Source organism: Gobius niger, assembly GCF_951799975.1.
Source record: "Gobius niger genome assembly, chromosome: 3".
Taxonomy (NCBI): Eukaryota; Metazoa; Chordata; class Actinopteri; order Gobiiformes; family Gobiidae; genus Gobius; species Gobius niger.
The window spans coordinates 27,171,020-27,193,045 of record NC_136854.1 but is presented as its reverse complement, the minus strand read 5'-3'; the positions used below and the strand labels follow the sequence as shown (position 1 = coordinate 27,193,045).

The following is a 22,026-nucleotide window of genomic DNA, read 5'->3' as shown; positions in this document are numbered from 1 at the left end:
TCCTAAACCCGCCGCTCCCCCAGCCGCTTCCTCCCCACCTCAACCCCTCTGAACCCCACCGTCCCGACTCTCCTTCCTTCAATCAGGCTCCTGTGGAGAAAAGAGAGCAACTCCTGTGGCGTAAGTCTGAAAAAGAAATCGCACACGCATGCACACACCCGGGCACACAGCTGAGATATGTACAGCTACGCAAACATCTTACAGTTCAAACTGTGCTTCCTCCACGCCCCTCTCAAAACACACACACTCCCTGAGAAAAAAAGAGACATCATTTCTCTCATCTGACGTCAGAGGTTAATACAATAAACAAGACTATTGTAAATGTAGGTTACACATTGCCATGCAGAGTTGTTCTCTAGGACTGCATAACATATTGCAAAAGTTTTGTTGTCGCAATATTAGCTGCCGCAATATCCGTATTGCAAGAATCTAAAGAAATATCAAATTATTCATGATGATATCCACCATCAGAGATTTATTTACAGATCTACTGAAAAGGGCAGGTGTTATTCAGTCTTGGCCATAATTTTTGTTATAATATATTGAAGCGTAATGCATCAAAATAGTATAAAACAGTTTAATTAGTTATTACTATTCAAAGTAGATCCGCAGTGATCACAGTTTCTTTTTTATGCAGCCCTAGAGCACAATGTAAACTTTGGTGATGATATAAAACAAACATGTCTGGTGTCTCTGTCAGTGAATGTATATTATTAATTAAAGGCACTATACCTCTTTTTCTTTTCTTTTTTTTATAACAAACAATGAAAAAGGAAGCCACTAAATGAAAATGCTAGTTGCGGTCCAAACTCATTCCTAACATTTGTAGCATCTCAGTTCTTCACAGGGACGAGTTTATCGACGGCTTTCACAACTGGCAGGGTCACTCATTTCAGGGTCACTATCACAGAAGCGCCAGAAAAAAGCCTGTTCACAAATGCTTTTTGACTAGACGCAGACTGTATGAACGTCTGAGTTTACAATATACTAAAGGAGGACAAAACCCTAAACCATTTCTAGAAAAAAAGAACAGGTATAATGCCTTTAAATCGTATTATTAATATGTGTTCATTTTGTACAGCACAATGATACAAACCAATCATGTAAATGTAAACCTTATCTATATGGATGTTTACGTCTAGTAGAATTGCAGTTGTTTGGACAATTATAACTAGTGTCAAAGTATAAAGTTAAACCCCTGATTTGATCACCATGGTAATATAATAAGAGTACAGAAAGAATAACAGTGTTAATAGTGTAATAATATGTATATTTTACACTAAGGGCGACTTGATTCATGGGATTAAAGTGCATTTGACATATTTGACACAATTTGTGCTAAAACATAGTTAACACAATTATATTTAAGATACTGCTAAAAATTTTACCCACGTTTTCTTCATCCTTTTTGTTGTTGCTTGATGTTTATAGTTTCACTTCCTTCTTGGACACCGACAGGAAGTGACAATGATGAAGGCCAACAATTTTAAACTGTTGCCGTGCCGACCATGTTAAGTCAATGGGAAATGAGTCAAACTGCTATGAAGCTTTACCTTTATCTATTTCACTTCCTGTCAGCAGCTTAAAAATTCAGATAAAAATGGCTTTCCTGCCCAACATTTCTTCATTAAAACTGCTGCTTCACTGAAATAAAATGATAATTATGAAACTGATGTTATCCATCTAAATAAGTAACATTTTCAAAAGCATTAAAACCTGTCATATGCACTTTAAATTAGAATAATACAGTATTGATATAAAATTACTACGTCTGAATATTTAATGCACACTTATACTGCACTCCAGTGTCTCTGAACCAGTGGTACGGGGACCCCTGGGGGTACGCAACCACTAAGCAGGGGGTCCATGGAGTTATTTCAGATTAAAAAGCGTGTAAAACTGCATACCTAAGTATTAGCAAACACATGATGAAGAAAAAATGGCAAAGTCTGACAGTGTGTTCAATGTACGTGTCCAAATGTATCGCACGATATGTAAATAAGGAATACTCACTGTATGGGACACATTCATATTGGATCTCCAGATACTTGTACGTCCCGGGACAGGGGTCTGGGAAGACGTCCACCCCCGCGACCACAACACACTGAGTCCTGTTGTTACACCTGCCCCAAGCACGGATGGAGAGATGAGGGGTGATGGGTAAAAAAGAGATAAAGGAGGGTGAGTGATTAGGAGACAGGAAAGGGGAAGGAAAGGACACTCGATTTGTCTCCTCTGCCTCTACCTCCGAGTGAATATTGATCACTTCTTCTAGGAAAACACTGCTGAGTACATCGCTAATGGTGCAGCCAGCCAATCGCACTCAGCTGGAGATACCAACGCAACACACACAAACACACACAAACACACACAAACACACACACACATACATACACACCCCGGAGTTACAGGACGAGCGCAGTTCTGATGCAAAGCTACATGTACAAACTACACAAGCCCTCATTGATTGACTCACTGTTTCCAACATGAACACTCATTGAAAATGCACTGACTGCTGCACAATAGACTGAAAACTAACATATGAATAATTAGCCACTCTGTACTGTTGAAGACAAAATGAATAGGCAGTCGACAGCATTATGTTTTTGGGGTGAGCGATATAAGTTTTCATGAGTTTTACAGAGAGCAGCTCCCGATATGAGAGGCAAATTATGCATCCTGCTGCGTCTGAGAGTTCATTCTTCACTGTCATTAGTTAAATCACAGGCGTTTGAGCATAGATCTGTATTGAACAGAAAAAGCCTGATTCACGATGTGACGCTGTTAAAATTAGGAGATTGTCACAAGGATCAGATCCTGACTCAGTCTTTATCAATTTGCCCAGCACCATAATGTTTTTTGATGACAGAAAAACAACAGTATTTAATTCACATTGAAGCAAAACCCAAACCAAGACACACTGCAAGTGCTCACCTCTGGGCCATGATCTTGAGAGCGTCTGGAAGGTAACACTGAGTGTTCTCCATCTGAAAGGGGTCTGCGTCACAGATCTTGTCGTCCGTTCGTCCATAGTTTGCCGTCTCCACCATCACCACGTCACTCCCTGGGCAGCGCAACTCAATGGGATAGCCCTCACAAGCCAGTTCTCTACGGAGCAGGCCGAACGGCATCGCAGCCCGGGACATGGCAGCTTTAGACCAAACGGGTGAGACAAAGAAAGATGGGTTGTACTTAGAGATATTCGTTGTATCTAACTTAAACTGAAATAATTTGTGTTAATTAGAGCATTTAAATATTTGTACACTTTATTTATTGATTGATTGAAAGTAATATTTAAATAAATAAAAATTAAGATCATTGCAACTGCAAACATGAATGGTTCCTGTTCAAGGGCTGTGCAATTGATTCAGAATTCACTGCATGGGACTTTTTAAATAATGTCTGCAGTTTGCTGTGGCAGCAACAGTGTTGGACTTTGAGGAATAACATACTGAATGCAGAAAGCATTCATTTGTTGTTTGATCTGAGGTTTAGTTCAAAACATCTATTTCATAAACCATTGATTCATATTCTGCCAAGCCTTAAGTTTATCTCTTGAATGGCTGGAATGATGAGTTTCTCTGACTGAATATTTTACATCCAAATTTCATCTGTACTTGACATTTTTATGAAACACGCATCACACAAAGCAACTGAAATAATGTCACCTTTTCTGTAATTGTGATGTTTAACACTCAAATGTGTGTGCGAACATGCTGCGTGTGAGAAAGGCTGACACTGGAAGAATTCCCAGATGTAAAAACATGCGAGACATAAATCCCTCGGCTCCTTCATTGTGACAACTCTGTTTGATGTGGTACAAAGCTATAAGCACAATATCTGGTGTTTTTAAGACACCGACACAGATAGAGGCTGAATTTCTGTCAAGGCCTCTGTGAAACTAATCTGTAGATTTTCTTTGCCGCTCTTGACATAAAACAGAGCAGATCTGAGTGTGTGAATGCACCTGACTGCCATAATAATCCATGTAAGGCAGAGTTAGAGGAGGAAATCATATTACCACTTTCACCTTAATCTGGTTGTCCACATCGAAGCAAGCATTACCATTAGAGCGATTAAAGCCTGGTTTAAGCCCGGCGCGCCGCAATAATCTCTATGCGGCTGCTGTAACTGCCTGTGACGCTGAATGACAGATTGTTGATTAACTGGGAAGCTGCCGCAGAAATACTCGATTTGGCAAACTGCTCTCTCGAAATGTGCCACTAATCTTTGTTTATGTGGGTCAAAGCGTTTCATAAAACTTGGCCCGGAAGACTTTGACGAGCAAGTCTTGATTTGTTGAGTCTGCTGTCCGACTGCGGCGGCACGGCTGCCTGGACATTTTGACATGACTTTAGTGTAAATCTGGACAGGCTTTGATTTGTTTTGCAGAAATCAGTGGTTTCAAAATCAAACACAGCCCTTTGATTTGATACCTGCGCTGCTGGTCAAAACCCTGCATGAACCCTTTAGGTTTTAACCTCTTAACCCCCCACCTGAACCAAGCACATGTTCTCCAGTTTGGCTTTACCCAAATCTAAAAGCTTCTTGAACAAAGTGTCAAAATAGTGACAAAAACGAGAAGAAAACGCAACACAAAAAGTGATGAAAAAAACACAAAAAAGCAACAAAAACAAACGTGGCAAAAGCAAACGTTGAAAATAGTGACGACAACATTTCTGCAGTAGAAGAAGAAACAACCAAACTCAACAGGATCACTCAAACCTGCCGAAATGAAGAGGAAAAATTACACCCACACTACACTGTGCACTACTACAGCCATGTAAGTATTTGACAAGAGAATATTGCAGCATAACATAGTTAAAGGAATAGGCCACCGTTTTTACATACTGAGATATGTTCTTACCTTAGCTTAGACGAGTTCATTTGTACCTGTCTGGTTTTCACTCGTGCCCTCAGTCACGTAAACACGGCACAGACGGCGTTAGCATTTAGCTTCTCCTCTCCTCTATAGCTCCAAACGAGGTGAAGATAGAAGCTAGTAATATCTTCACTTTACTGAGCGGACGCCAAAGTACTCCTCGTATTATTACGCCTTACAATATAGTTCCCCCTTTATCCGCTTAGAAAATCCATATTGTTTAATTTTGTGTAAATATACTTGGATCTTGTAACACTTCACGCAACCATATTTAAATAGGCAAAACATGGAAGAGCTTGGTCGCTTCTATCTTCACCTCGTTTGGAGCTATAGAGGAGAGGAGGAGAGGCTAAATGCTTATGCCGTCTGTGCCGTGTTTATGTGACTGAGGGCACGCGTGAAGACCAGACAGGTACAAATGAACTCGTCTAAGCTAAGACAAGAACATATCTCTTGTTAAACAATGTGTTTAACAAGAGATATGTTATGGCCTATTCCTTTTAAAGTAGGAAAGTCCCCTTTAAACACCTGTACGGCAGTGTATTAAAGTATCGTTCACAATGTTACACTTTATCTGTTATCTTGTAATGGTGCTATTTCTCTTTTTTGATCTACGCGTATGGCAAATGTTCATTTTGAGTCCCAGTCCTGACAGCAAATCTAGATTTTTTTTGCACGGTCTGTTTTTAACAGGATCATAAAGCCAGCAGCCGTCACTTAGGGCACGTCTTACCTTTCCCAAGCGGGACGATATGAGACAACAAGAGCACACAAGCTCCCAGAAACCACACGGACGAGGCCATGTTGGAGGGGAAGAGTTATGACGTCGCACCTGCAGCCACCTTAGACGAGCCTACGGAGAGAGGATAAGCAGAGGCACTTAATGAGAGACGTACATTTGTGGTTAAGAGTCAATAACGCACGCAAAGTTCGATTTACTTCAAGAAGGGCTGGATTTTGAGAGTCGTTTCACAGCAATGTGCACATTTCAATCTGGGCCGGCAAAAGGGACGGTGGATAGTTAACAGCTGGTCGAGGTGTCAGTCAGTGATACCATGAAGGGAGAGAAGAAGGTGACATTGCCTTTCTGAAATGCTACTTTGAGTATCTCTGCCGTCTTGCTGCTGTTGCCATTTGACACAGTTAGTTGTAAAGGGTTGCTTGCCTCCATGACAAACTGAAGTAGCTATTTTTCATATCCAGTTTAGGCCATGCTATAGCTACCCCTGCCTACTTGAAATTGAACCTACAGCGGAGACAGGATGACATTCTCCCACCACGACATAACCTTGAGTAATGATAGTCTACCACATGTTACGATTGTGTCTATTCTGTGCATCTTTCCAAACAATAGAATAAGCGCATGAGAAAATAGCCGGTTGTGATGCCGCGGCGGCGCGGTGGCACAATGGCGGAGAGAAACTGAGATAAAACTATTGAAAAATCGTCCCCGCGAAAGTCCCTCAATCTGCTGTTTCCATGGTGATAGGCCTGCACAGAGAGATGGAGACAGCGGCGCGTGTGTTTGCGCTGGGCGTCGAGTGAGAGTGCATGCGAGCGGGAGTAGGCTACGTGTTTTACGTTTTTAATTACCCAGCCGCATAAACCGGCATCTCTGACCCATAAACGCGCAGACAAACACGTACACACACACACACACACACACACACACACACACACACATGCGCGCACACAGGAGGAGGAGAGTGGATGCGAGTGCTAGTAGTGCCAGACCTCTTCCCAGTAATGCTGAATAAATGATGGCGTGGAGATGAGAGTCCTTTGCCCGGCAGGGGTAATGAGGTAAACAGTGCGGCGAGAGTACAGGTGATCGGAGGGGTGAAGAGGGACATAACGGGATGTGCAACCAGACGGGAGGAAAACAGCAATATGGATCCTTAATATAGACTGAACTCTTGGCCCCCGATGCAGAGGAGCAGCTGAACAACAAGAACAACAGTAGCATCTATTCGGCAGTCTCCCTCTGCACCAGGGCAAGACAAAATGGCCAATTAATTTAAAGTAATTGAACGTTTTAGCTAAAGCATGATTGATATGTCTGGTTTGTCACAGTTCACTGGCAAGGTTACAACGGTAAATATGCCCCGCTAATGCAATTAAACTATTATTACATAAGATTCTGAGAGTGGATGCTGGATAGACCGTTGTAGACCCACCCACTTCCGGTCACATGTTGGAGTCCGGACATAAATAATGACATTAATTTTTAAATTTTTAGATATTTGAATTTTTCAAAAAAAATCAATGCTAAAAATGGAATTTTAATTTTTTACGTCCACTCCGGCATGTGACTAGAAGTGGGTAGGACTGTTGAGGGACTGATGATCGTTGTGGCAATAGGAAATAACCTTTTGTCTGTACTCATATCACAAGAAGAATATAAGTGTATTGCATAGTCATTGGAGTCGTTACCTAAGCAAACTAGATGATTACGTTTTTATCTGTACTGAACCACGTGTTGAAATAGCATAGTAAAATATTGCAATGACATCATCCCAACATTCAAGACAAGTTATCAGATATTGTGATATCGTACGGCCACAAAAGGAAAGGAAGACCTTAACATTAACTCCAATTTCTCTGTCTTAGGGTACACCGGGCACCAAACCTCCACCCTTTTACTCCTACACTTCAGGCCGGCAGTGCTCCCTACCAACATGTGTCATTTTGTGCTTGTCCATATGTGCACAGGCATCATTTTTATTTGTGACTTCCTATTGCTCTGTCTTCTAGTTAGGTAATGACGACAGACAGATTTAGGTCACTCTTGAACAAATGTCCAACACGCATTCAAAGACGCTTACCCACACATCGCGTATACACACAAAGGAGAGCAGCGAAATAAAAGAAAAATGGAGACCTCTGCCTTTTTCTTTAGGTCCACTGAACCAACAAGACGGTAATAAACGCCCCGGGACCACACATGTAAACACACCCGTTCATAATAGACAGACATGCGAGATGTGCACAGTGTCATCTCGAAAGCCCTTATGGCAGCATGTTCTTTTGCTCCTACCCCCCTTCTCCTCCCTCCAACACACACACAGAGCCCACCGAGTGGAGGAAAGTAGAGCAAGGACACTGATGGGCCCTGACAAAGCCGCACACCCCTGTTCGCAGCATCATGCTCCCAGCCTGCAACCAAAATCCAGCCCCAGGCCAACGCGCGGCCTACTTGGATGAGCGGGATCCCAGTCAGAGTCAGTGCATGTGAAAAAGGCCTGGACAAAAATGGATTACACAAGCATTAGCTTAGATAGTATCTGTATGCACTATCTACATACTAATGAAATTACATGGCCTTATGAAACATTTTAAGTGCACAGCAGTGAAACCCGTAGCAAGAATCCTGACTTTGATGAGGGCAGCAGAAAGCAATTAAATTGAAATCGGTCGCATATGTCCAGTGCAGAAGACTAAACATCCATTTCTACCACAGATCTGTACTTTTTACACAAACTGCTATTGCTGTCGTTCAGCCCAAACATGTAATTCTTGTCATCATTTATCAGTTTCCCTTTCAGTTTTCTCTCAGGTGCTACTGCTCCTGTTTTTGATATGTGCACTGTGACAGGGACATTGCAGTTCAACATAGTACAAAACAACTTGAAGCTGATGCTGTGCAAAAAGAGTGTTTAACTGGTGCTCATTTTCAACTCCAGTCCCTGGTTGGGCCTTTCTACATAAAAATGTTCAAATTCATTCTAAAATGTTGCCTATATATAAATTAATCATTGACACAAACTCAGTGGCAGTGCTATTTAACAGTTTTGTTTCGATTTCAGTGAAGGCTTAACTCGAGAAGTGAACATTTTAAACTCAGTCATGGTTTTCAGTTCAGTGAGTTCCACAACTTTGCACTTTTATATGTAAAGGCAGACTGACCAAATGAAGTCTTGCAGTGAGGATTTGTACAGTAGTTATTGATAGGCTAATATACTGAATAGCCCTAACATATATTAGGCTTTATATTAACTGCACTGCAGCTTTTATTGTGGAAAAATATACATTAAAATATTAATAATATTATTCTTGCTCTATTCAAATGATCAAATGTTTTCTCTCATGCCCTCTAACTGTTGGCTGTTGCTCCAGCTCGGACCTGATTACAAAAACTTCATTAGACTAAAAATATATCGGTCACTAATTGGGTACATTTTTGTCTATTGTGAAGTTGAGCAACGGGGACATTTTCATGTGTTTACATTTTTTATGCAAATATATAGTAATTGAAAGTTGGATGAGGCAACTGCAGTATTTGTATTTTTGCAAACATGGTTGGTCATTTTCCCATCAAATTTCCTTGTGTGTGAATAGTCCTGAAATAAAAAAGGAAATATAAAGTGCCCGATTCGGCAGAATGGTCACTGTATTTATCTTGTGCAGCAGTGATGAACCAGTCTAAAGCAGTATAGCTACAATTAATCACACCTTATTGATTTTTGTTTTGTTGCTTTATCCTCTGCACAGCAAGTGCATTGGTCATTTAATCACGCAGCGCTTTTCCAAAATGCAATAAAATACTTGTAATATTACATTTTCACTAATCAATATATTTTCAAACTAATGTGTTGCAGTGAGTTTGCTGAAGCAGAACATGGCTATGTGCAGTGGATTTTTCTGAGAGAAGCATCTTCAGTTTTGGAGGCTTCTGCACTGCAGATGTGTCTCTGGAAGCTTCATCAAATTATCTGAAGCTGATAAAATAATTATTGGATTGTTTGAAATGAGAAAGATTAAGCTAATTCATAATCTCAATCATAATTATGTCTAAAAAGATATTTCTTGGCAGTCATGAAATCTTACTTTACAAACACAGCAATCTTACATGACACATTACTATTTGCACTGGGCTCTGTAAGGCATCTGGTGTAAAAAATCACTGCATGCTTTGAGGAAGATGGATGATTTGCCAGGATAAATTTTGACACATGCTTATGAAAGTGAAATGCAGAAGTGAATCGCTCCTATTTTAAATAAATATGGTTTGATGTATCATGCTTCGGTCAGTCTGGTATGAAAGAATCATTCACCTTTTCGCACTCACTCATACACCTCTGTGCTCAGACACTGGGGGTAAGTTGGGTGAAGTGCCTTGCGCACATTCACATTATGGGTGGACCGTGCTCAGGCACAGACACACAGTCTCTCTCATTCATTCTCCAAGGGCAAATTCAACTAATTGTCTCTGCAACAAAATCATATCGTGATTATCATAGTAAACACAATCGCATGTTTTTGCCCTCACAATGAAGCAATGGAGCCATTAATTTCTTCAGTTAAACATGGTCACAGATGAGACAGGTACGACTGTTGTGTCAGTGTGCTTGCTTTAAAGCCCAGGCCTGTACAGGTCCTGAGGGATAGGCCCACACACGCTGCAGTCAAAGCACTTACGGGGTTTTAGAGCCGCTGTGTTTGTCTGGTCGATTCGTGACTCTGGGGAACAGAAGTGTCACACTCTGTCAATCAATTAGTAATTCAGGATGGGACTGTGGACTTTAGGGTTTGGAACATTACACTGTAATAGACATAAATGCAGAGGATCCTGGCAGCAAAAACCTCCCAATAAGCTTTTGACAGAATACCAGTCGGTAGTTGTTATATTTTGGACTGTATATAAAAGCAGAAGGTTTGTTAGAGTTGACCAATTCAATTTTCTTTCATTTCAATGAGTCTTGCCTAAAAGAGGAAGCTGATTAAACTTTGATGAGTTTCCTCACATATTTATTAGATCTGCCTTGAGCACTCTCTGTTTTTGCATCTTCTTATCATTGTGCTATGTCCACTGACACATGTTTTTGTTGGAGCCTACATATGATCTGATTAGCCGAGCCCAGCGTATCCTAGCGCTACAGCAGCTTCCCTTCTGACAATAATGTTTACATGGATATGCAACTGTCTGCCTATGAATTATGATCTAATGGTGGGAACGTAGCCTGTTCAAAGTACTAGAAAGCTTCTTAATCATAGCCTCATGGCAGAAGCCTATATTCCTTTCTTCTGACTTTTCATTTGAGGAAAACTCCAGCAGCTGAGCGTCCAGAATAATGGTGTGAGGGGCATGGTCTGTCCACACCTCCACAAAGAATGACGCTACCTCCACCTTTATCTTAATAAGACGCCCTTAGTTAACTTCATTATCCTTAAGAGTTAAGATTTGGGTTAGTTAGGATTGGTTTTGGGTAGCGTTGTCCTATGGAGGTGATGTCACTTCCTGTGGAGAAGTGGAGCTCCACTGATCACGTGTCCCTCCATCGGCTGCATCCAGACCCTTCTCATAAAGAGCTCAAAGCCACACAGGGGGCTCATGTGAGCGTCACTACTGCTGCAAGTGGAGATAGCTTCATTTTCTAGTCTGCATCATGGTTTTGGTCGAGTCCAATAGGCTATAGGAAACTAGGTAAATGTACATGTTCCTTTCTCCCTTTGTTCTTGACTAGAACTAAAGAGTGAAAGGCTCAACGCGCTACTACGCTAATTTAGGTCATTATTTATTTATTTATTTGATGGGTGTGTCATTGTGTTATTGCTGTTTGGTTAGCATAGCATTTGATTCCACAAAAAGCCTCTGTGATAGGTGTATAATAATGTAATACAGGTGTTCCTCTTAATACTAGCATATAGCATAAGCAACTGGTCAAAGCAGTTTTTGTTGCACAGCATTGTCTTAATCCATATATCCATGCACACGTGAATAATACATGAGCCCCCACAACCACATTTTAAAACCCGGCTGTTCCCTTTTCAGAGTCAGACACCCCAATCTGCACCATCCACCTTCATCTCATGTCATGTTGTAAGTATAAAAGTTAAAAACATGATGATGCAGGCCATACCGTGGTGTGTCTTTTTGGTCAAATTACTACAAAAAAATATTCGTGAGCTTGGAGGTTTCACGGGAAATCATGCTATTCTTTTTCACACTTTCCCTCCTAACAATACTATTGCAGTATAATAACGCAAAAATAACAGTCACTTCAGCACACAGCCAATTTACCCAGATGCCTTGAAATACAACTCTAAATCTTCGGCTCGCGCCGAGATCACATGCTCTCCATCCTCTTCACGGTCCCACTGTCCCGCGCCTCTTGCCTGGCTTCCTCCACTGACCCAGTCATCTCTTCGCCTCTCTAAAATATTGATAACAGACTCTCACTCCAGTCTCTCTTTCCGCTCAGGTTCCCATCTGCGGTGAATCAGCAAAGCAAACCAAAAGCAAGCGACGGAGGCCATTATATGTGAGTCCATATTTACACCCTTCTCACTGCAGCTGGAGTAACACAGATGCCGCAACGCCGAGAAAACTGCTCAATAATCAACATCTGAACCACTTGGGTCTATCCCGTCTCATGTGTCGTCGTGGGACGCCCTGGATTATTAGGCCACTTTTCTCCATGCTCTCCTCTGTGGCTTTATCACGTGCACATTAATATTTCATGCACCTTACACTCACTCACAGTGACGCTCTTTAATAGCAGCAGTATTGCATAGTAAGCTGCAATAGGGTCTAGTGTTGAGGTTTTTTTTTATGTTGTCCAACAAAAAAACTTGTGCAGTCCATAGTTGAGGCAAGTATTTTCCTTAAATCATATCATTGTCATAATAAAGTCTATGAATGAATTCTATCATCTGAAATAACATGTTGTGTCTACTATGCCACAGGGGCAAGCCCAAATCAAATCACTGTAGCAATAATGTTAAAGCAAAATTTCAAACTAACAATCTCATTGATTTCAGATCACATTACAGGCCAGTTGCATATGTTATTGGCATCCCACAAAAAAGCTGCAATTAGTTACTGATATAGGTCCATATGAGATTGTATGATGCAAAATGAGCTGCGTTTGAGATGCAAGACAATGAACGGTAATTATCTCTGCTCTAGTAATTCATGGGTCATGATTTAAGGAAGGACAGACTAAACATCGGTGTTCTATGCTTAATATTCCTCATTTTTTAATTATTGTAGAATGCCAACAAGGTATTTGAACTGCAATACAGGTTGTATTTTTTTTATTAAGAGATTCACACTACAATGATAACATGTGGAGTACTGGCTGCTCTCTCATCATGGGACTCTGCAATCAGGCTGTATTGTCAGCAGATTGATTTAGCATATTGTAGGTCATTTTGAGAGTGCTACCTGTAATTGTGTGTTTCTCATCGCATTATTATTTCTATATCTATTTGGGAGATGGATAGTGTGATAGTCTGCGATATAAATGACACATAGGCCTCTCTATAGGTAGTCTACCCGAGGCCCATGCAGAGCTGCTCATCACATCCTTGGCCCTGACAGATCAAATGGCCCTTGACAACAGCAGCAGCAGCAAAGAACGCAAGGCACCTCAGCTGTCTTCCCGAGCATTGATCATGTACGTGCACGAGGGGAGAAAGATACGTACAAGAGGGGCGGGGTGCATCCTCATAGCCTATATCCATATCTTACCCTCAGTCCTCCGGTTTCCCTCCTCCTCCTCTTCCTCGTGCTGCTCGCTCACTGCGTCTCCCGCATGCCGTCTCACAGCGTCCGCGCCCTCACCCACTCATCTCCCGTCCTCCTCCCTCTCCTCCAGATGCATGAAATAGGAATCAAATATTCAATAGCGAACGGTGGTGCCTCGATACCTAGGGCTTTAATCGGTCAAGGCAGTCACTATGGGGCGGTCATTAGAGACAACAACTGGGCGTTCTCTTGCCAGTTTACAGTAGCCCTCCCTCCGCGTCCTGTCGAGGCTCGATGTCTTCCCCCGCTGCGCTGTGTGACCGTGCGTCACGTTGGTATCACTATTCCCACGGGTTTCATGCCCAGGGATGATGTGGGCCTGGTACAGCTCCGGCACATACGATGAAAATGGAAAACACAACGAACAATGCTAATTAGGGTAGATGGCGCGCGTTGTGCATCGATGGTCCTCATTTGGACTTGCCCATTGTTGTTATTCTACACGCTCCCATTCTTATATCCTTGATGTAAATGGAAAAATAGCGTCGACGTGATCCCCATATCCTTGAGGAATCGTGATAAGGCGCAGCACATCAGGATGGACGCGCGATGGCTTTTTCATCCACAAAAAAGGAAGGCTCTGTAACAGGCTAAATTATAAAAATGAAAATAAATATAGGACAAAAGAACGGGCTGTGCAGCAGAGATACGGTTTTTAGCTTCTGGCCTCGCCTTGCATCCGTCCCTCTCTGCTCTCTGCTCTCTCTCTCTCTCTCTCTCTCTCTCTCTCTCTCTCTCTCTCTCTCTCTCTCTCTCTCTCTGCTCTCTCTCTCTCTCTCTCTCTCTCTCTCTCTCTCTCCCTCTCCCTCTCTCTCTCTCTCCCTCTCCCTCTCCCTCTCCCTCTCCCTCTCTCTCTCTCTCTCTCTCTCTCTCTCCCTCTCTCCCTCTCTCTCACTCTCTCTATCTGTCTCTCTCCATCCGCTGGTCCCGCTTGTTGCGCGTTCTGCACTCGAGAGCGCGCAACTTGTGTGCGGACGCGTGTGCGGCGCTTGCGTAGCGCTAGGGAGGCTGAAAAACCAGAGCGAGGCAGAGCTTCGACTATATTACCAAGGTTCGTCTGAGTGAGCAACAATAAGCTGCTGTGTTGGCAAGAAAGAGCCGTGGAATAAGTTGAGGCTATGTGTGTTTGGCTCGTGTCCTCTACGCATCCCGGATATAGCTTTAGCCATCAGGTTCACCTGTCAGCACTGTGCAAGTTCCCTCCATCTTAATCTTCCTGGTATAGGGATCAATTAGAATTCACTGTGGGTGTACCTATTGCCCTATTGAGGATTAATGGACAGTTTTCAGGGCAAATATTATTTTATCATTCCAAAATAATATGTTTGTGCCCTGGTGGAAATTAAACTGACACTAGCGTCATTATTTATTAATGCAATTTTAAAGCATCTAGAAATATTTCATGGAGATGGCTAGAGATGCACTGATCCAGCTTTTTTGCTACTGCTGCTGATCCTGGGTTTTGAGTATCTGTCGATATCCGATATTCATACCGATGCCAAGTGTCTTGATTCTTTTCTCCATTTCAAGATCAATAAAGTCCTATTTTATTGTCATGACATTACAGATCAATTGTGAATTATATCTATTGACAAACTCTTCACTGGACACTGGACCAAAATAAATGTGCAAAACCAAATCCGGCAATCGACTGATTACTGCTACCCTTAACGGGCTTAGCCAATCAGATTGTGTCAAGAATAGAGGGGAATGTTTGGATTTCAATTTAGCGGTCACTGCAGCACGTTTGACTTGGCACCACTCTGACCAATGTCCATGCATCATTTTGACATCATAACACCACTTATTGTTATTACTGAGTCTGGCGGTCACATCTACTTCAGACATTCATTCAATAGCTGAGCGCAAACTGTGAAGACACGTGGCCCTGAAACGTCCAAACCTCTATTCACTGTTGTTACATTTTCTCTAGAGACTGACAAACAGATGTTAAAGAAAACTTACCAAGTAGAAGCAACTCCTTCCCACACTCCATGGCAGGTACTGCTCAAGAATCAAGTTCTAATCCTTTGGATGAGGATTGTTTCTATGGTTAGAAGTTAAAAAGTTTTCAAAATTGATGAATAGAAAGGCGTAAAAGGTAAAAGGTGGGAAGTTGCTGTTTGTGTGTGTCAATAACTTCCAGAGAAAAGAGTGCACCTGAGTGCACGGTGATACAGTGGCGGACAGGTGCAGATCCCTGGCAGGTATTGACATGAAACCCCTCTGCTTCACACTCAAATTGCAATTGGACATAAAACTGCCAGGAACCTGAAACGTAAAAACCATCTGACATCTGACCAAAAATGACAAGAAGAAATTAAAAAAACACATAAATTTTTTCTTAGCAACCAATGATGCAACAGATGTAACCAGGTCTATCCTTTGGAAACACAAAAATCATGCTTGCATGGACAATTAATTGCAGGATTAGGAATGAAATCTCTAACATAAACAAGCAATACACTGTTTTTTCCACCCCTGACCTCTAATAAAAAGGTGTCTCTTCAAACTTAACTTAATTTGTTATATACTACTGAGACAACTAAATTGTTAACATGACTAAGGCATAAACACTACGAACATGGAGAAAAGGTTGGAAGGCTCATGGCTTCTCAACTTAAAGAGCGAGACGCAACAAGAGCAATAGCTGAAATTGGGAATGATTCTGGACAAACAACAATGGATCCAAAAGAAATACATGAACATTTTACACTAAGTTGTACACATCTGAATTGATAACTTTTTCAGAGACTTTAATATTCCCCAAATTAATGCGAACAATAAAATGTATTAGAAAAAACGATAACATTGGAAGAAGTAAAACAAGCAATAAATAAAACGCTAAATTCAAAAGCCCCCGGTCCAGATGGTTACACAGCAGAGTTCTGTTATTTAAAGATCAGATATTTACAAGGGTTCAATGAGGCACTGGTGAAAGGCTCCCTGCCCCCATCATTTTATGAAGCCAGTATCTCACTCATACACAAGTCAGGTAAAGACCCTTTAGAACCTGGCTCTTACCAGCCCATAAGCTTAATGTGGATTACTAAATCTTTGAGAAAGTTTTGGGTACACATTTGGGAAACATTAGATTTGGATTTGGTTCCAGTTTTGTGTCTTTAATCAAATGATTATATGTTCAACCACAGGCATCTGTTCAAGCTAATGGTTTGAACTCATCTTACTTCCCTCTAGGTTGCGCAACTAGGCAGGGCTGTGTAGCGTGTGAGGGTGACCTATTGCCCAATCGGCATGGTTAACACATACCAGAGATGAGCACACCCCCACTCCAAAATCCCCAGACCATTTTATGGCTTCGGAATTTCTGCACTTCCTGTCTTGTGTGATCAGATCGAACACAGTTCAGGACAAATGAAGTGTTGATCTTATCCGTTAGACTTCACAACCAGAGATGAGAACTCTTTATTGACCTTCGAATTGGACTAAAGACTGAATCTCAAACATCCGATTTGAGTAATAAGCCAATTCGTTAATTCATGAACAGTGAGAATGAACTCAACCAATCTGTTCTAATGATGATTTCTTCCCATGGTCTACAAAGATGCAATGTACATACTGTCGAAATGTCGGAAATGCATTTGGAAAGTTTGTGAAGTTGTTAATGTGTTTATCGCAATAGAAATGTATTTCCTGAATTTTCTCCCCAAGATAAGCCTTCCTCCCATCCCCTGAGGCCCAAAAAATATCGGGTTACGGACTGAACCGATTGGTTAAGTCCCGCGGAGACAAAGGGACCGCACCCGGTATAAAGGAAGGGTAAGGAAGTAGTTCGTAGGAAATAAAAAGAAACAGCTTCTTGTGAGAGTTGGAGTTGGACAGAAGGAGAAGGAGAGAAGGCCAGAAGGGAGCACATGGCGACCTCCCCCGCTGAACTCTGACCTCTCTTTGTCTCAGATGGACCACTCAGATCTTTAAGTTTGAGCCCGTCATTTGACGTGATTTGTAACTACCAGTTACTTTTAAGAACATTTGCATTTTTCCTACAAGACAACAACATTTTTGATCGCTGAGCTTTCAGCGCAACCATTTTGAGTCTAGCTGGTCAAGCTAAACGCCCAAGGCCCTGGAGCTGGAGAGAGACCCTCGCCTGCATCAGCTTGAGATCGCCACCCGAGAGACCACGACCACAGGCCGTCGGACACCAGGACTTTGGAACGCCAGACCACAGTCGGCGTGGAAAACCTTTCTCTCACGGTCGTAAGCGCATCTCACAGACCTGGCTCAATAAGACTCACATAACTGCTACGCAAACCACCTTACTGACTTTCAGGTACAATTTTAGAACATTTTATCTGATTATTCATCCTGTTAGCCTTCTAGGTTATCCTGTTTGCACTTTAATATTTAATGCCGTCTGTTAATTGATTTTGATCAATTAGATCAATTAGACATAAACTGTAGTTTAAACCTCCATAAACTACAGTTTATGTCTGTGTTTATTATTTCAGACTAAGGGTCAATATGTACGTTCAAGACCTTACTTCCTTTAGATAAATCTGTAGTTTAGCCTCCTATTCTAACTTTTATTTTGTTCGCTTTTCGAACTGGTGCCCCGTTAAATTTTAAGGCTAATCTACAACCTATTGATTAATTAATAAACAAATTAATTGATTTATAAACCCTCATATCCTACAGCTGTCCATTATCGCCGTTGTTATTTGCCTTGGCAATCGAGCCATTGGCCATTACAATTGTTTATTATTATTATTAAAGGATATTCTGACATATTTAGGGGAACAACGGAGCATACGGTTTCACTGTACACTGACGATTTATTAGCTTTGTTAAAATCATTGTTCCCATCTTGTCCTCGTCAGCTTCCCAGCTCAGACATGAACACTATCCTGTTAAAAGATCCATTGAAAAAAGGGGAAATTTCTATAATATGTAATGTACCGTCAGATATGGAAGACAGGCCTTCACTTGATCCCCTAAAGAAAGCATGGCAACAGGACATTGGAATAAGTATAACTGCATCTCACTGGACTAAAGCTCAAGACAATATCCACTCATCTTCAATCTGTGCTCATCGTGGACTGCTTCAATTCAAAGTTCTGTACAGGCTACACCTCTCCAAAGTACGGCTTTCCAAACTGCTCCATGGGGTGAACACAGCTTGTGACCGGTGTGGCCAGGAATAGGCTTCACACTTTTGGATCTGTCCAAATATAACAGTTTACTGGACTAAAATGTTTTAGTTGATGTCTGATATTTGTGGAACATAGTTACACCCTGATCCTGTGCTTGCACTTTTTGAGTACCCCAGTAACTGCTAATCTTATTAACAAGCAGAAGACGATTTTAATTCGATATGGGATCCGTTTCTATGGTACTTCAGCAGGTTCAAGCAGACAAATGTTCTTTAATTGGTTGTGTTTTGTATTATTGGTTTTCATTGTTTGTTATATGTTGTGTTTTTGTGTTGTCCTTATTGCGGAAGTGTCCTGGTCTCACTTGCGTATATGTAAATTTTTCGCGTTATCACGTTATTTCATGATAATTTCATGTTTGTATGACATTATATTCCAATCTGCTACTGGAATATTTTGAGTATCTCTCCATTGACAATTGACAATACAAGCAATTTGGTATCAAATTTGACAAAGGTTGTTATAAAGTGTGTTCACAGCATCAATGAGACATACATCTCTCTGTCACAGTTTGAATGCCTGCTGTCAATCAGTTTCCTCCCCCTCTCTTCACCCCTGAACTGATCATTTGTCACACAGCGCTCTACTCCTGTTTATAGACACATCTGTTAAGGTACGAAGAACCCTCTCATAGATATCACCCGCTGCATACTAATTAGTCTGACTGCACACACGCAGGCTACATACAAGGAGCCGAACATCATCTGTGGAAGATGACTCACATTCAGTGTTGTTTAGAGTCAGGCTGTTTCTCCATCGCACTCTTTTGAAAAGCTCTGATTGCCTTTAGTTCGGATAGATTTGAAGTGGAATGAAGCTTCATGAAGAAATATATGAGCATAACATTGACTAACAACAGTTTTTCCTTCTAATTTCTTTTGTATTTTAGTTCATACTGGGTTTTGATTAGATCATGTTAACACATACTGTACATCAGGGAGACGGTTGCAGGAATGTCTTCGGGGACTATAAAACAAGCTTTAATAGCCAGACTTGGATCAGATCTAACCTTGGCATGACAGATTTCTTGGCAGCGTTCAAAGACAAAAAAGACAGCCAAGTATAAACCGGGGTCAGCAACGGTTAGTAGCTTTTGCCGTTCCTGTTACATTGTTTTTATTAGATGTTGGCACATCTATCCTCCTTTCTGAGGCTACAGAGAGACATAGTGAGAAGCAAAGCTGATAAAAGACAGATCTCTTTGGCATTTACATTGTTAATTACAACTTTTAAAAACGTTCATATTGCTTGCCATAATGTTGCAAATCTTCAGAAATATGCATTCAGTGGCCATTGTTACTTAAAACAACAATAAATAAAGGCATTCAATAAACTATTTGTTGAGAAATGTCATGGTTTCTCATTAAATCCCATGTGCCTTCATCTCTATCTTTACTGAGAAGTACTTCCCTTGTTAGAGATAAAGCTATTTTTCTGCATTAAATATGCCATATGCTTTCCATGAGAAGCTTCATGACCTTCTCACATCTGTTTAAAAGACCAATTACCACAGCGTTAGGGACCTCTTCAGTCACTAATAATGTGCTATTTTCTTGGCCTCTGTCACCAAGGTGACACTGCTCCACCATCTTCTCCTCCTCCATCCGCCTCTGCATCCTTCCTCATTCCCCATCCTTTACGCTTCTGCTTCTTCTTGTTTTCCACTTTGTACTTGAGTCTCCGCATGGGGTCAGTCAGGCTCCTCATAGACTTGTCGCTGATGTCGTCACTGATCATAAAGTTTCTGTCAATTATTTGTGCCGCCTCCTGCCAGTTTTTGTAACAGTCTGGGCCCAGGCGCAGTATTTCCTCCACAGCATTTGGGATGAGTACAGAGCTGTCCGGACGCAGGACGACCACAGTGGGCACCTCCTCTATATTAAACATGGCCTCCAACTCCCTGTGGACAAGCATATTTTAATATAGAGTCAATTTACCCTAACGCTAGTGTGTATTTGCATTACAATCAGCCACCAGCAGGTTGGGCAAACAGCTCTGACCACTCCCACTCACCTCCTGTAGGGGTCCTCGTAGGCCAGAAACAGGCACTTCTTGGGCAGTTCTTTGAGGAAGCTTTCCTGCTCTTCCTCTGACTGGTCCATGCTAAATAAACAAATTACAACTCTTTTTTTTATTCACATAGATGCATACTACTCCTGTGCCTGTCAGACTTAGAGATAGATTTGGACTTTTTTTTAAGCTCGAGGACCGTAGATCTGTTGCTTTCATTCAAGCAGAATGACTAAATAGTACACTAAAATGTTAAAAGACACAGTATCAATGAATCCTCTTCTGTTCAGTCTGTCTGTGGAGCAGCCTGGGACAGCAGTCTGCTGCTGGGCACACTCCTCCCTGTTCAGACTTCATGTAGGGGGCATGAGGCAGTGATGGCCACCTCTTCCACAGGGGCCAGTTTCTGCTTCACCACAGAGCTCAGAGAACTGTGTGATCATTTTCTCTCTCTCTAAGGAGAAATCGTGATCAAGGTCAGAAATAGTCATCTGTCCTTGAGTGAAGATGTTTTGCATTGAGATTATGTTTCTCCCGTTGTAGCACGGCGCAAAAATGGGCTAGTCATTTTTCCATTAGAGAAATGAAAGGACAGTGAAGGACACTGCTTTGTGAGTGTATTTACATATTAAAATATTTTTTTTCCCCTTTCTTTCTGAACTATGAAGACAGGACCATTTATGATTGTTTTAAGTTGAACAAAGTCTAAAAATTGATATTTAGATCCAATTTTGTATACATTACTTAATTGAGTGTGAGCGCACTTGCCTCTCGTCTGACCTGACTCGTCTTCATGCAGATGCTGCTGCTTTGCTCTACAACTCTAACGTTCTGCGTTAGGTTTAAATATATCTGGTACAAATCCTCGATTTTGAGTGTTGATGTCCGGATGATCAGTAGGAGGATGTTGGGTATGGCTGGGTTGATCTTGTGACGTAGCAACATATGACCTGGAATGTTCCAGGTGTGGCTTTAGGGAACACGATAATAAATTTTTTCTACCACCAATGAAAATAATGTGGAATCTCAGTGAATACTATTTATAATGTATAGTCAGCCATACATAATAGATACTACGTCTCATCATACCTGACATAGAGCAGGACCAGCTGAGCGGAGCGGTCCACGTAGAACTCGTCAGTGAGTTGTTTGTAGAAGTCGCTGAGAACTGGGGCAAACTCCTGGCACCTGTCACACGTCAGCGAGCCAAAGAAGAGCAGCAAGATGCGGTTCTGCAGACGATTGACTATCTCCCGCTCCGTGTCCAGTTCATCTTGGTCCTTGTTGTTCTTAACCAGGACCCGGTCGACAAACAGGTCCACCATGATCCAACAGGTCTGTACTGATCAGACAAACTGTAACAATGAATTATGGCATCATTGTGGCACCTGTGGGCCGGCCTGCACAATGAATGAAATAACAATGAGTGA

The 22,026-nt window shown here is 41.7% G+C and overlaps 2 protein-coding genes across 5 annotated transcripts in view; both read right to left on the bottom strand.

The window, feature by feature from the left end:
- LOC306961585 (adhesion G protein-coupled receptor L1) overlaps positions 1-14,152 on the bottom strand; it is a 34,910-nt gene extending 20,758 nt beyond the window's left edge. For 3 of the 4 annotated variants that reach the window (XM_079554391.1, XM_079554390.1, XM_079554392.1), the window contains exons 1-4: positions 13,356-14,151; positions 5,616-5,735; positions 2,935-3,151; positions 2,014-2,123 (exon numbers count right to left, since the gene is read on the bottom strand). In XM_079554391.1, coding sequence (XP_079410517.1) covers positions 2,014-2,123; positions 2,935-3,151; positions 5,616-5,685 — 397 coding nt within the window. In that variant the 5' untranslated portion in view covers positions 5,686-5,735; positions 13,356-14,151. Of the gene's footprint in view, positions 1-2,013; positions 2,124-2,934; positions 3,152-5,615; positions 5,736-13,355 lie in introns of all 4 variants that reach the window. The other variant, XM_079554393.1, reaches the window with a different exon arrangement.
- Positions 14,153-20,149: 5,997 nt separating this feature from the next.
- Positions 20,150-21,921, bottom strand: LOC306961537 (nucleoredoxin-like protein 1; the record flags this gene model as incomplete). Its single annotated transcript, XM_079554304.1, has 3 exons — positions 20,150-20,486; positions 20,600-20,689; positions 21,686-21,921. 3 exons carry the CDS (start codon positions 21,919-21,921, stop codon positions 20,150-20,152), a joined length of 663 nt encoding a protein of 220 aa, XP_079410430.1.
- Between the last annotated feature and the right edge of the window lie 105 nt (positions 21,922-22,026).